The sequence below is a fragment of the Aedes albopictus genome, chromosome 1, assembly GCF_035046485.1.
Source record: "Aedes albopictus strain Foshan chromosome 1, AalbF5, whole genome shotgun sequence".
NCBI lineage: Eukaryota > Metazoa > Arthropoda > Insecta > Diptera > Culicidae > Aedes > Aedes albopictus.
In genome coordinates, this window is record NC_085136.1 from 73,356,726 (window position 1) to 73,371,525 (window position 14,800).

Below are 14,800 nucleotides of genomic sequence, written 5' to 3' on the forward strand. Positions count from 1 at the left end.
CAAAATTCTGTTAATTGTACTGAAACATTGTCAATATTACCATGCGTGTATTACTGTTGACTAAAAACATTCTTGGTTCTACTATTTGGGCATTGTAATTTCGACCATGTAGACTTGAATGTTGCGCGTCTTAGATAAACATGGTCAAAAATACAATGTCAAAATAGTAACATCAAGAATGTTTTTAGTCAATGGTACTTCACGCATGATAATATTGACAATGTTTCAGTACAATTAACAGAATTTTGCATTCGGTTGAAAATTGTTGGTACAGTTCTTAATTTTACCATGGATTCGGTGGAAACAACAACAAAATTTATTTCAGTGTTGAATCTAGGTAGTTTAAACTTCCGAGCGGGCGGCTTGATAAGGGAACGTTCAAAAATTACGTCCATCATTTGGGGGAGGGGGGGGGGTCTATAAAAGTGTGACAGTACGTGTATTGGGTATTGAGTTCTCCAAAAAATGTCTCACGAAACCTAATGCAAGCCTATCCATATACGTGAGCACAAAAGATGTTTACAAAGTTCTTACAGATAGATTAACACGGGAAATCTGAACACAAACCACTACCACACACGCTATTTTTTTCTCGCTCATCGGCTGTGTTGGCAACGCACAGAGCGCTGCAACACATGCACAAACGACCGAATGTGTTTAAAATGTGTGCGCGCCACACACATTCCATGTGTTCCCGGCCTCATACTCATTTTTGTGCGGCTCGGTGGAAACGGAACAGTCAAACGTCTCCCGAGCCGCGGCCAAACAGTTTGGCACATGTAAACATGAGGTGGATTTTCGGGGTTTTTTCCATCGAAGAGCTGGAAAGCAGATGGAAATGGAAATGGTTTTTGACGCATTTTCAACTGCTTCAGCTATTCGATGGAAATAATCTCTGAAAATCATGAAAATTGAATCTTTTTTTCTAAATTTCATAAACAAAAACTAATATGGAAGCGGATTCCATATTCCGGGCGTTCCACAGAATGTGTGTTTTCCACACATGACAAGACTTCATGCACCCGAACACATGAATGTGTACGACCCATGCAACACACAAAATGTGCGGCATGTAAAGAGGGTCGATTTGAGAGCGACCAACACAGCCGCTGTGTCGGTGTGAGTTAGCGTGCACAGGAATTTGGATTGGTCAATAGGAAAAGTGCGTGACAGAGGGGGGAGTGGGGGGTCTAGAAATCCCGAAAAACGATGGACGTAATATTTGAATCTTCCCTAACCGCATGAAATCGGTTTCGTTCAGTATGGTCGCCACTGTATTCGCGCTTTTTCGTGCAGTGTCATCGGATTTTGTTGTGACCCATTATTCGCATCAAAAAGCAACAACAAAACAGTTTGTTCCGCGTAAAGTTGAAAAAAAGTTGATTTTCTCTGCATAAAAGAGGTAATTTATTGATAAAAACGCAACGTAGCAATAAATTTATTGTAGAATTACAATTTCAGCAGAATGGACGATCTGGCCGCTTTGGAGCGAAGGATCCTAACCATCGTCAACAAAACCGACCGCGGCTTCAAATGCCAAGCCATTCCGAACTGCATCTACACACAATCGGTCAACCGGTTCAATGTGGACAATTTTAGCCGGCATTTGGAAGCGTTCCACCCGGAAAAGTACCGCACGTTGGTTTTGGGGAAGGAGGAGGTCGCGGAGAAAAAGCACCCGACGGTTAGTACACGAATCCAGAAACAGGAAAGTCGACATCCAGCCGTCATGAGAGGCAAAATTCAGTGAGGTTTAGTTTTTGTGTTATTGTTTTCTTGAATTAATGCGCAAATTTTGTGATAATTTTAGAAAAGTGTCAAAGGTCAAGGGTTTCATCAAAAACAAGCTGCTGGCGATTGTGAAGAAAACGGATTTTGACTACGTGTGTACCCTGGGAGGCGACTGCAACTACAAGCAGCCGCTGATGAAGTTCAATGCGGGAAACTTTCTGCGGCATATGATGACCCACCACCCGGCTGATTGCATACGGCTGGACCTGCGTCGACTGGACACGGAAGATCCACCACCGGCCGTAAAACCGGACGAAGAGCATGTGACGACCAAAGTAAGCAAATTCCGGTTTCTGTGCGGAATGGTACGGTTGGTAACAACCCACGGCCTGCCACTGGATTGCGTGTCCTGGCAGGGGATGGAGGACATTATCATGCCCCAGGTGCGAACATTCAAGATGTACCCTATGGATGAGGCCAAGATGCGGGACATTGTGGACCGGACGGCCAATCAGATGCAGAAGATGATCTGCGAGGGAATGAACGGCCGGATGGTGGCACTGCAGCTGCATGGAACCATGAGCAGAGATGGACAGTACGTGGTGCGGGTCACCTGTTCTTTCATGAGAGAGGATAGCCACATCTGCCGACAAACGTTGGGTAAGTTTCAGCGCGCATTACAGCAAACAATGAAACATTTGTTTGGCAAAAACAAACTCATGAAGATAACAGGCCAACAAGGGCAGCGCATGGGTTAACAAAAGTATTCCTATAGGTTTTAACCAAGTACTCGGAGGATCTGAAAGCGATGATGAGCGCTACGACATGCTGACTAATTTGAGAGTCGATATACGCAGTATCAGACGTACTCGTACCGGTGAAATGATCTTATAGCTTAGAAAGGCAACCAAGCGCTAGGTCCCTCTCTACAAATGTTTTGAGGACAGCTGCGAAGGTGCTCGACATGACTTTGCGACAACAGTGTGCACCCCTCACAGTAATTTAGCCCTTACCGCGTTAATGCAGGACTCTGGCGTGGTGATCGCTAACAAGACTGTCTCAGGGAGACCCTTGCACCTGAGGGCTTCCCACTTGTTTCCGTGTTTGAGACGGTCGAAAGCTTTTTCGTAATCAATAAACACCAGGTAGAGAGACTCTTGGAACTCATTGATTTGCTCCAGGATGATACGGAACGTGACAATATGGTCCACGTAGAATCGTCCAGCACGGAATCCTGCTTGCTGCCGTCGGAGAGTTGCGTCAATCTTCTTTATCCGGTTAAGGATCACTTTGCAGAGGACTTTGAGAACGATACACAGTATGATGCCCCGCCAATTATCGCATACAGTCAGCCCTTTACTAAGTCGCCTTGCATCCAGTCGGCCAGAAATATCGCGGTTTCCCATGTGTTGCAGAATAATTGATGCAGCAGTTATGCGGATACTGATACTACGGGATCAGATTTGAGCGTCTCAGCTGATATGCGATCGACTCCTGTGGACCTGTTCGATTTCATCATCATTATTATTATAATTATTATTATTATTATTATAGAGCTTTGGCACTTCTCAGCAAAACATGCTGGAAAATTTCATCTACCCCGGGCAATCGGAATGCCAAAGGGGATTAGGCTCTGTGGATCTCATTAGCCGGTTATCTATCTTGACATAACACTTATATCCTAATAAGTCTGCTTCGGATGTCAGTTGTTATGATTCAGAAACCGTCTAACAATACTACACGATCCAGGAATCACCGCTTTAAGGATGCTGTTCACTGCCGTTCTAAGCATATCTGTCCCATGTTGATTTTCATCATTTTTCACTTTTTTCATCCTATCGGCATAATTGTATGTGTATTTTCATGTAAACTTGTAAAAGTCCTTAGTTTGTTCTGAAATTTTGAAAATAAATACCAAGCCATATTGTCCCATTGTTGCATTTCCAAGCATATCTGTCCCACTAAAAGAAATACAGCCAAAGACTGCGAAAAGTATGCGTGGGAATTTCAAATTTGCGTTGTGTTTCATAGCATAACTGTCCCGCTGGGAACTATTTATTCAAAATTGAAATGTTTTTTTTGCGCTAAAAAAGGCAACTTCACTGATTCCACTTCAGATATAATCCATTTTAATAGAAATACAGCTGCATGTGCCGTTGTGGTACTGTAGTTATTGGTCAATTAGAAAAATACGATATTAATTTTAATCGCAGTTTTCTCAGTTGCACATTTTTGAACATGGTACAGATATGCTTAGAACGGCAGTTCAAGTCCTTCTTCAATTCCAGCTCGTCTAGGAACCCAGGAGTTCTGGTAGGGTTGCAATCATGCATGGAAACTCGTACATAATCTTCATTCCGAGGAAGTGCTTCGCTTCTCCACAATCGGTCATCCGGAGGTAATGGAATAGCTTCTTCTTCAACTCTACGATTGTCTTCAAAAGTTCTCCGATTATCAGCAGGTCGTCGACATACAGGATCACGTAGACCACGTCGCTCCCCCTCTCGTTGATCCGTGTGTAAACACAGTAATCGTGTTGCGATCGTTTCAATCCAAGCTTCAACAAGACGTCATTCAGCTTCTCGTTCCAACATCGCGGGCTCTGTTTCAATCCGTACAAGGACTTCCGAAGGTGGCACACCAATCCTGGAGCTGCTCTAACGCCATCTGGAACCGCCATGAATATATCCTCCTTCAGTTCCCCGTGCAAGAAAGCAGTTTTGATGTCCATTTGATGAACCAGGTATCCTTTCTGCAAAGCCACCGCCAGTTCAACTCGGATTGTCGTCAGTTTGGCCACTGGTGCGTACGTCTCGTGGTAATCGACTCCTGGCTTTTGAAGGAATCCCTTGACGACCAGCCTGGCTTTATGCCGGACGACATTCCCATCCGCGTCCTCTTTCACGCAGAACACCCATTTCGATCTCAGCAGCTTCACTCCGGCTGGGCACGGGACGAAATTCCACACCTTGTTGTCCGCCATGGATTGCAACTCGTCGTTGATCGCTTCCAGTCAGGCGTCCTTGTCGTCACGATGCTCGATCTCATTGTAGTTGGCAGATCTGAAGACGCAAAATTATCAGCAGCAGCGGATGCCCTGAATCCCGTAAAAAAATTGTATAGCTTTACCTGGGAGCCTGCGCTCCCGTTCGCTGCACCTCGTGGTTGACTCTGTACAGTCTTCACGTCTTTTTTTGCGAAGGGAGCGCCCCAGGATTTCGAAATTCTGATCTTGATTCTTCGAATTAATCTTCTGAGTTTTCACCATCAACGTTCAGATCTTCAACCTCAGCTGCAACCGGTCTTGGAGAATTCAGTTACTCCACCTCTGGCTGATGACGTGGTTGCATCATCATCATCAGCGAACGGAAAACTTTCCTCATCGAACTTCTCGTCTCTTGCAATTATTACCTTCCTCGACGAGTTGTCCCACAAGCGATATCCATTGGGCGCATACCCAATCATGACTGTCTCACGGCTTTTCGGATCTAACTTCTTCCTCAGCTGGTTTGGAATCCACATCATGGCCTTGCACCCAAATATTCGAAGCTTGCTCAGGTCCGGTTTGGATTTCGTCCACAGTTCCAGTGAAGTTACGTTACCATCAATTGCCGTTGTAGGACTCCGATTCAACATGTATGTGTCCGTTAGAGCCGCCTCCGACCACATTCGCTTGGGCATCTTGGAATCAATTAACATCGACCTTACCTTTTCGACCAGGGTTCGATTGAAGCGTTCGGCGACACCGTTTAGTTGCGGAGAGTACGCTGTAAGGAGGATCCTGATAGGGGTCCTTAAGTTCCTGGCTTTTGCGCCAGACGACCAAGTAGTCTGCCAAGACCTCCGATCAACTGTGCCCAGCTAGCTATGGTTTTGCCCAAAACAGGATCCTTCTTCTTGTATTTCCCAAAACTCCCATCAGAAACAATTCCCACGATTCTGTCCTCTATTTCCCAAATTCCCGTCCAAATAATTCCTAGTGATGTACCGAATATTCGGCCGGCCGAATATTCGGGCCGAATATCAGCCTTTTTTCGATTTTGCCGAATATTCGTTTAGCCGAATATTAAATGTATTATTCGGCCGAATATGCCGAATAGGCCGAATAATGACTAAACATAGCAACAACACGCTGAATCAAGAATTCAATTAATTGTAAAGTGGATTTCGGGGCATTTTATTTGAGAAAAGTTACCTTTTCTTTGATGTAAAAACGTTTCTGAAGATCATGGCTGTCAAATTATACTTCCTTGTAAACGATCTTGCCATCCATAATAATTTCATGAGATTTTTAACAAGAAAATCGGCCGAATATCTGACCAACTATTCGGCCGAATATACGGCCGAATATTCGTTACGCCGAATAATTAAATTTTAAATATTCGGTATTCGGCCGAAGGCCGAATAGTACTATTCGGTACATCACTAATAATTCCCACTATTCCGTTTCTATTCGTTCATCCAAAAGAATATCTTAGTTATTATGTTGCATAGAGAAAAGTTTAAAATTTATTCAAAGACCCGTTTAAAAATCAAAAAAGAGAAAAGTCCGCTTAAATGTTTTAAAATTTCGTATTCGTTTTTTTTTTAAGAAAAAAAAAGACATGCATTCCCCTGCTCTATATCCTGCAAGAGCTAGCTACTTACTGACCAACCATCGAGAGTTCTCCCGGAGCAAGTCGCTAGCCTACGGTACCGAACTTCTCGATGGTCACTCAGTCCCTGCTCGTGACGTCACTCCCCTCTGTGTTGTGTTCTGTACGTGAGTCTTCCTACCCCTCTACTCTGTTTTCTTCCCCTACTATTCACAATAAAAGGTCCCTACTCGTGTTGTGTGATGGTGTGTGTCAGCTTTTCGGTACTTACAGTTTGATGACGTTTCGATACCTAGCCGTAACCCTCTTGGGGTGCTCTCGTCACCGTGGTGACTACCGACGACGATCGACCTGGATGCTCCACGAAAGTGCGATCGTCGTAGCACTGGTTGTCGTCGGATGCTGGTGGAAGTGAATGCGGCTGGCGTCCACAACGAAGCCACTCTTCGGTAGACGAGCGACGGGAGCAACTACCCCGTGGCAAGACAACTCTAGGCGAGATGAGGAGAGGCGATGCTAGGGTTCACGATCGTCTTTGTGCTTCGGCGCCGGACGATATTTGTGGTTGTAGCACAGGGCGCCCGCAGCGAAGCAAACTTCAGCAGACGAGACGGGTGGAGATCTCTCGTGACCAGATGGCTAGAGGTGGGATGGGTGGTGGCGAGGCGAGTCGACCCGAGGCGAGTAGAGGCGGCGCTACACACCACGATCGGAATTTTGACGATGAAGCACGTGATCTTCGTTCCTTCGGCGTCGGTGGGTGGTATTTTCCACGGATAACCTCTGTTTTCCGGACGTGAGCCAGGGTGATCACACTGGCGTTGGGAAAACTTTCCCCCTTTGGATCCTCCACGATGTAGCGATCACGGGTTGGTGGTTGTGACGCACGTGGGCCGAGCACTATTCCACGATGAACCAACGCTCTCCGAATGCACCGAGGCGGTCGGTACACCCAGGGTGATCACGCTAAAACCACTTTACCGAGCACTTTCTTCGGAGTCTGGAACTGCACGGTAACGCCCTCGTATTCGCACCTTGCCTCACTGGTCCTGGCTTCCGACTTCGTGGCCAGGAACCCCAAACGGATTCGCCACCTGATTGTGGCTACACAAATAAAACGTCCATCAGAACCGATCACACACTTAATAATCATTTCAGCCAAATTACCTGTTCTTCACCTTATTTTCTTTTAGTTTTCTTCTGCTACGACTCACGATATACCTCGCTTCTCTTCTATAAAATCATTAACAAAAATTATTAATCACTTTTTTTCTCCATCATTTCAATTAAGTTAAGTTTACTTTTCGTTACACTTTTGTATCGCGCGACTCACGATTTTCTTGTTCGAAATCTTTAGAAACTTTTGTTTAAAAAACTCTGGAAAAAAAAACATTTATTTTAAATTATTTAAGCTTTCTTTTCTTTTCAATTTTCTTCTCTTTAACACACTTTAATTTTACTTCGACTATTCTCACTGCACTTAAAACTTTTTACTATTTTCGGCTCAGTGGTCCAAATGGGAAAGACCTTCTCGATCTCCCAGACCAACCAAGAAACCTCTTCTATTCTCATTCTACATTGATTTCCATAATTCAAGGGTTTCCTGTTTATGTCTGGAATTCCTTTTCCGTACAAAAAATTTTCCCGTGAGCAATCATCAGCTGTTCCGGGTTTCCTGTTGATCGCTTTTTCTCCTCCAATATCTTCTACCGATCTACCGTGTAAATAACCTACACATCTTTAAAACATTGCTTCGAGCACTCCCTCATTGATGCCTATATTCCAGGCGCAAATTGAAATATCGTTTATATTTGAAACGACCGATCTACTCGTTTCAACGCCACCGTCGGTTGAACTTGGATTCCCCTCTTTCAGTAGTACTGCTTCTGCTCATTGGAAAAATACTCACGGCCTTGGTCGACACTCAACTTGCAGATCCTGGATTGCCAGTGGGTGGTGACCATTGCTTCATACTCCTTGAAACAGCCGAAGGCTTCACTCTTCCGCTAGATAGGATAAACCTGAGAGAGAGGAGACAGCTGGCTTCGATTGCGTGCTACTTAATGTCAAGGAGGACCCGTCATAAACTGTCACCGCGAACCGAGCTGAAAATCGCACATTGATGGTGTGGAGTGGCCCAATATGTAAAATATTTTAATAAAAACTCGCCCCGTTTGTTGAAATTAAAAAAAGATAAAATGATGATGATCAATTTTCCTCTACCAGCGCAACAAATCCATTTATTTTCCATGCTCTGTCGCAGCAAACTCAATATGCAAAAAAGTTTTGACCAATAATAAATTTTCAAACCATTGTGCGGCACACAAAATTGTAAAAAGAAATAAGAAGAAGAAATGTAAACATCGGCGCTGTCAGTGAGCTGTCTCCTCTCTCTCAGGGATAAACCATCGCCAAATGCGTCCAATCATCGATGAAGGAAACAAAAAATCTTGAACCATCCCAGGCTGGTATATCGATCGGCCCGCACACGTCCGAGTGCACTCGTTCCAGTGGACAACTGGCCTTTTCACGAACTCCATCAAACGGCTCACGGCACTGCGTACCCATTATGCACGTATTACAGAAGCCTATGCGGTCTATCTTCTTCGTGAAACCCGTCGCCATCTCGTGACTTGCAATACTTTCCATCGCTTGTTGACTAGCATGTCCTAGCCGCCGATGCCACAGCCGGCTTGCCTCCACCGTGCTGATGTTCGCTTGTCCCGTATTTCCAACTTGCAGTTCTAATTGATACAAATTACCTTTCAAGTAAGCCACGCCAATGATTTCACCATTGAGCTTGAATTCCGCACGCTCGACACCACCTTGGCCGGTGAACAGGACATCAATTCCGGCTTGAGAAAGCTTCGTCACCGAAAGTAAATTTTCTCTCAGTTCCGGAATGAAAATAACGTTCTCCGTGCGAAACTCCACACTCTTGTTGGACAGCCCGATCAATTCTCCAACCGACTTGCCAATCAGGGACACACCTTCTTTCGCGACTTCAACGACGAACGGTTCCTTCAAGCTTCGCAAATACGTCAGATGGCTTGACTCGTTAACCAGGTGGTCACTGCAGCCCGAGTCTACGCAGAACGAGATTCTTCATCCATTTAATGCCTTCGGATGTTCGGTTCTTCCCATAAAAGCAACTTCCTTCCTATTCCCGACCGCAGAATGAGCGTTTCCATCGGATCTCTTCAACACACTTAAATTAAATCGCCGACCTCAGCAAACGGATTGCCGAGAATCCAACAGCCGAGAATCCGGTAATTATTTTTACTGAATCTCGGTAAAAGTTTTACCGAGATGTCGTTAAAACTTTGCCGAGATCTCGGCAATCCAACTTTTTACCGAGATCTCGGCAAAGTTCACCGAGACTCGGTAATGGTTTACCGAAATCTCGGTAAAAATTTTACCGAGAATCAGCAAATACTTTACCGAGATATCAGCTGTTGGATTCTCGGCAAACCGTTTACCGAGATCAATTTCTGAATTTAAGTGTGAAGGGACAGTCCTTCTTCATATGGCCCGATTTCTTGCACCGGTGACACTTACCATGGAATTCCCGGGTGAACTTCTTCTTGTCATGCTTCTTCCCTCCAACGAACGCCGCACCGTTGTCATCGCTAACGCAATCCTGACGATCGACCTGCTTCGACTCTTCAGTTAGCAGCCGCTGCTTCACTGTTTCCAGAGTCAGGTTCTTCTCATCCAGGTTCTCGAGCGCTGTCACCAGGGGGTCGTAGCTATCCGGGAGGGTCAGAAACAGCTGTGACACCAAGTCACTTTCCTCCAGCTTGGCACCAGCACATTTCAATTGCCGGATAAGGTCGTCGAACGCCACGAAATGGTTTCGCATAGATGATCTCTCCTTCATGCGTAATCTTGCGAGCTGCTTCCTCAAAAGGGTTTGACTAGTCACGGAGCGCTTCGCAAACGTTTCTTCGAGGGCCTTCCACATCAACCAAGCGGTTTTCTTCTCTCGGACTACTTCCAGGCATTCATCCGATAAAAATCCGACCAGCAACGACTTCGCCTTCCTGTCCATCTGGTCCCACTTCGCTCTTGACGCATCATGTTCAGCTGGAGCTTCTGCCTTCAACACCGTCGATACTTCCGCCGCATCCAGGTAAAGCTTGACTCGGAACTTCCAATTTTCATAGTTTGGTCCAGTCAGCTGCGGGATGCCGGAACCTTCTTTCAAAGACGAGCCCATAACCTAAAGGAGGTTCTCTTCAGATGGGCGAAAGAATGGAACGGAGCTTGAACAATTTAAACTAGCTTTATTAAGTATGTGTTAACTGTTTGAAGGTTTGTAGTGGAATGACCTTAACAACTGTCATGGCGGAGTAGCTAGGTGTTTCATAGCCTACTACTAAAAACTGGATCGGTCCAAGGCCTCCTATTTCTTCAGTTATCTTATCTGCAGTCGTTCTTAAGGATCAAGAACATTTCTTCGTCGCAGTACAGTTCTTTCTGTGGACAAATGTGGCCTTCCCAAACTTCCATTTCCCCCTCTAAAATGTCCACGTAATATACTGGCGCCCCTTATTAATAAAGCTTTTATTATATCTCTGTTTTATCCTTTCCGTCTGCAGGTGTCATCTTTCTGGACGAAACAACCACGTGTCTAGATCTTGAAGATAAAGTGAACCGAATTAAGGAACGCTGCGGTCTAGAACAGTGGCAAATCTACACGATCTCAATTGATAACGGCCGGGTGAACCTGAATCCGGAACCTGTTCCGGAAGAGCACACGAACGAAACGGACGATTCCAAGTTCGTTGAAATTTTAGATCAGTATAACGCCTCGCTGACTGACGCCAATGTGCTCCAGTGTGGGCGACACATGCTCAGTATGGTGGCCACGGAAGCGACCCAGGAATGCGCCGACGTAGTCGAGGAGATCGTTGAGATGGTGAAGAGCTTTCGCCTTGAGGAGCATAAAACGTACATCCAGTCCTGGCAGGGCCAATATCCGAACATCCCTGATAAGAGCAACTACGGATTTGGGACGTACTTCATGATGAAGGCTCTGATGGACGACCGAGCTTTCTACGAGGAGTTCACAGTGAAATGTCCAGGATTAGCTTTGTACTTGCACTGGGACTTCATCGAGGAGTTTGTGACGGCCTTCGAACCGTTGTACGATTGTGCGAATCGGATCGCCAGCTGCGGTCTCAGCGATTTCCATCTGCAGTGGCTCCTAGCGTACGGAAGGGTACGTCGCTTGCCCATCAATCGATTCAAAAATTCCATCCTCAAGAGTATGGAGGAACGCCAGCGAATGCTGGAAGATCTGGCACCATACAAGGCAGCCCTCTATATGGACCCTCGGTTGAACTTCCGTGGTTCGAAGTTGTTCGATAACAGCAAGAAAGAGAAGATTGTTACATTCCTTCATTCGATCTACACCATGACGGAGGACACGTCCGACGAGGACCGGCAAAGCTGCCCGGCGTCATCGTCGTCCACGTACGACCAGTCCCAGGATGACTTCAGCATGAACGACTACCTGACGGAGATGCTCGGCGAAGGCTCGCCGGAATCGGTCATGGAGGAGCTGATCCGGGAAATCCAACAGCAGGAACGGTGCGATGCGGACGATCGGGACTTCGACGTGGTCAAGTATTGGGCCCAGAAGAAGATGTACGATGCGCGGCTGTGGACACTGGCCCGGGCAGTATTCGCTCCGTTGGCCACGCACTGTGGCGACACGGATGATGGCCTAGGTCGGGGGCTGTCTACTGTTTCCAAAGTGATAAAAACTGAAGAAGGTTGCCAGCCGCAGCAGCAGCAGCAGCTGGATGATGGCGAGTCTTTCACCAGTGGGGAAAGTAGCGCGGGGAACGCTTTGTTCGTGAAGCAGAATCCGAACCTGTTGGAAAGGGCCATCTTGAGGGTGTTCTTCAAGGATAAATCCCAGGAAATGGAAGACGACATATAGCTTGTAAGATCGATAGTTATGCAGCAGTTATGCTTAGAGCTTTTATGCATTTGACAAAAAAAAACATCGCTTTAGAGTAAACTTAATCGCTGCACAATCTACAATTATTATTTGAGAAAGTTCCGTATCAATCTGACCTCACACATACACCATACACAAAACTGTAAAGCAGACGGTTCAACTATACCGCATACTGTTCGAATTGTATCTCGCATGGGTGGTTAAGCACGTCTTATGGTTATCGTTTATGCGGGTAAGTTGAAGAGAGACAGACCAAGTTCCAGTGAGAACGTAGAGCCATTAAGAAGAAGAAGAAGGTTCCAAGAATATAAGTTTTCGGGATGATGTTCAAGTTATCCTTCTGTTCCAGCTTGCCAACGGTATTTTGGAGATTTAAAAACAACTACAGGGCCGTTTCTTCAACTACAGCATCACCAACGTCCACTGCCCACACGAAGAGAGACTTGATGGCGAGAAAGAAGCGTTCTACGCGCAGTTAGAGCAAACATACGATGGTTGCTCGCCGCGTGACGTGAAAATCATTGTCGGCGACATGAACGCGCAGGTAGGAAGGGAGGAAATGCACAGACCGGCAATCGGGAGAAACAGCCTGCACGCCGTATCGAATGATAACGGCCAGCGATGCGTAAACTTTGCAGCCTCCCGTGGTATGGTAGTCCGAAGCACCTTCTTCCCTCGCAAAGATATCCACATTGCCACCTGGAGATCACCCGGCCATCAAACAGAAAACCAAATCGACCACGTTCTAATCGACGGTAAATTCTTCTCGGATATAATCAATGTCCGCACATACCGCAGTGCGAATATAGATTCGGATCACTTCTTAGTCGCTGTATGCATGAGCTCAAAACTTTCGACAGTTATCACTACGCGTCGAAGTCGAACGCCGCGGCTCAACATCGAGCAACTGCGTAACGTATCAGAAGGTCGGCTCAAGAGGCACGTTATCCTCCATTTGGGACATTTGTGCCATTAACTGCGTAACGTAGAAGTGGCTCAAGACTACGCGCAGCCGTTAGCAGTGGCCCTACCAACGGAAGAGCAGCTTGGCGCAGCTACACTTGAAGATGGCTGGAGGGACATCCGATCCGCCATACGTAGTACCTCGGCTACAACACTAGGCTTCGCGACTCCGAATCACAGAAACGACTGGTACGACGGCGAATGTGAAAAACGAGAAGAATGCAGCATGGGCGAGAATGCTGCAACATCGTACGCGAGCGAATGAAGCACATTACAGACAGGCGCAGAACAGGCAGGACTCAGTCTTCCGGATGAAGAAGCGCCAGCAGAAAGAACGAGATCGCGAAGCGATGGAAGAGCTGTACCGCGTTAAGGACACACGAAAGTTTTACGAGGAGCTGAACCGCTCGCGCAGAGGCTTTGTGCCACAAGTGCCGAGATAAAATCACGGGAATATTCTCACGGGCGAGCGTGAGGTGGGCGAGAGGTGGCGACAGCATTACGATGAGTACCTCAATGGCGACGTTGCAAGCACCGAAGGTGGCGCGGTAACAGATCTAGGAGTACGTGCGCAGGACGAAAGATTTCCAGCCCCTAACCTCCAAGAAATTGAAGAGGAGGTTGGCCGGTTGAAAAACAACAAAGCCGCTGGAGCAGATCAACTACCAAGCGAGCTTCTAAAATACGGTGGAGAAGCACTGGTGAGAGCACTACACTGGGTCATTACCAAGATTTGGGAGGAGGCAGTATTACCGGAGGAATGGATGGAAGGTATCGTGTGTCCCATTTACAAAAAGGGCGACAAGTTGGATTGCAGGAACTACCGCGCGATCACACTACTGAGCGCTGCCTACAAGATACTCTCTCAAATTGTATGCCGCCGCCGTCTATCACCGATTGCAAGAGAGTTCGTGGGGCAATATCAGGCTGGATTTATGGGTGAACGCGCTACAACGGACCAGATGTTCGTCATCCGCCAGGAGTTGCAGAAATGCCGCGAATACACCGTGCCCACACATCACTTGTTCATCGATTTCAAATCGGCGTATGCTACAATCGATCGAGAACAGCTATGGCAGATTATGCACGAATACGGATTCCCGGATAAACTGATACGATTGATCAAGGCGACGATGGATCGAGTGATGTGCGTAGATCGAGTATCAGGGACACTCTCGAGTCCCTTAGAATCTCGCAGAGGGTTACGGCAAGGTGAAGGTCTTTCGTGCTTGCTGTTCAACATTGCGTTAGAAGGTGTAATAAGGTTAGGTGAGCGGGGATAAGCACGAGTGGAACGATTTTCACGAAGTCCGTTCAGTTGCTTGGTTTCGCTGATGATATTGATATTATAGCTCGTAAGCTTGAGACGATGGCGGAAACGTACATCCGACTAAAGAGTGAAGCCAGGCGAATCGGATTAGTCATTAATGTGTCGAAGACAAAGTACATGATGGTAAAGGGCTCCAGGGAGGAATCATCGCGCCCGCTACCCCGAATTTCTATCGACGGTGATGAAATCGAGGTTGTTGAAGAATTCGTG

The 14,800-nt window shown here is 46.5% G+C and overlaps 1 protein-coding gene across 2 annotated transcripts; it reads left to right on the plus strand.

Moving 5' to 3' along the window:
- Window positions 1–1,256: 1,256 nt before the first annotated feature.
- On the plus strand, window positions 1,257–12,362 carry LOC109422126 (uncharacterized). Of its 2 annotated transcripts, none has more exons than XM_019696758.3 (4): window positions 1,257–1,402; window positions 1,462–1,746; window positions 1,811–2,391; window positions 10,928–12,362. In XM_019696758.3, exons 2-4 carry the CDS (start codon window positions 1,466–1,468, stop codon window positions 12,274–12,276), a joined length of 2,211 nt encoding a protein of 736 aa, XP_019552303.3. In that variant the 5' UTR covers window positions 1,257–1,402; window positions 1,462–1,465; the 3' UTR covers window positions 12,277–12,362. The 2 variants fall into 2 exon arrangements, with proteins under 2 accessions (XP_019552303.3, XP_019552304.3); XM_019696759.3 differs by having other exon boundaries at window positions 1,278–1,402; window positions 1,465–1,746.
- Window positions 12,363–14,800: the final 2,438 nt, after the last annotated feature.

What these genes read in the sequence shown, in the direction of transcription:
- LOC109422126 (XM_019696758.3), top strand. Translation starts at nt 1,466, where the DNA reads ATGGACGATCTGGCCGCTTTGGAGCGAAGGATCCTAACCATCGTCAAC. An exon ending in GTCATGAGAGGCAAAATTCA is followed by an intron (nt 1,747 to 1,810) that starts GTGAGGTTTAGT and finishes TGATAATTTTAG; the next exon opens with AAAAGTGTCAAAGGTCAAGG. An exon ending in CATCTGCCGACAAACGTTGG is followed by an intron (nt 2,392 to 10,927) that starts GTAAGTTTCAGC and finishes TTCCGTCTGCAG; the next exon opens with GTGTCATCTTTCTGGACGAA.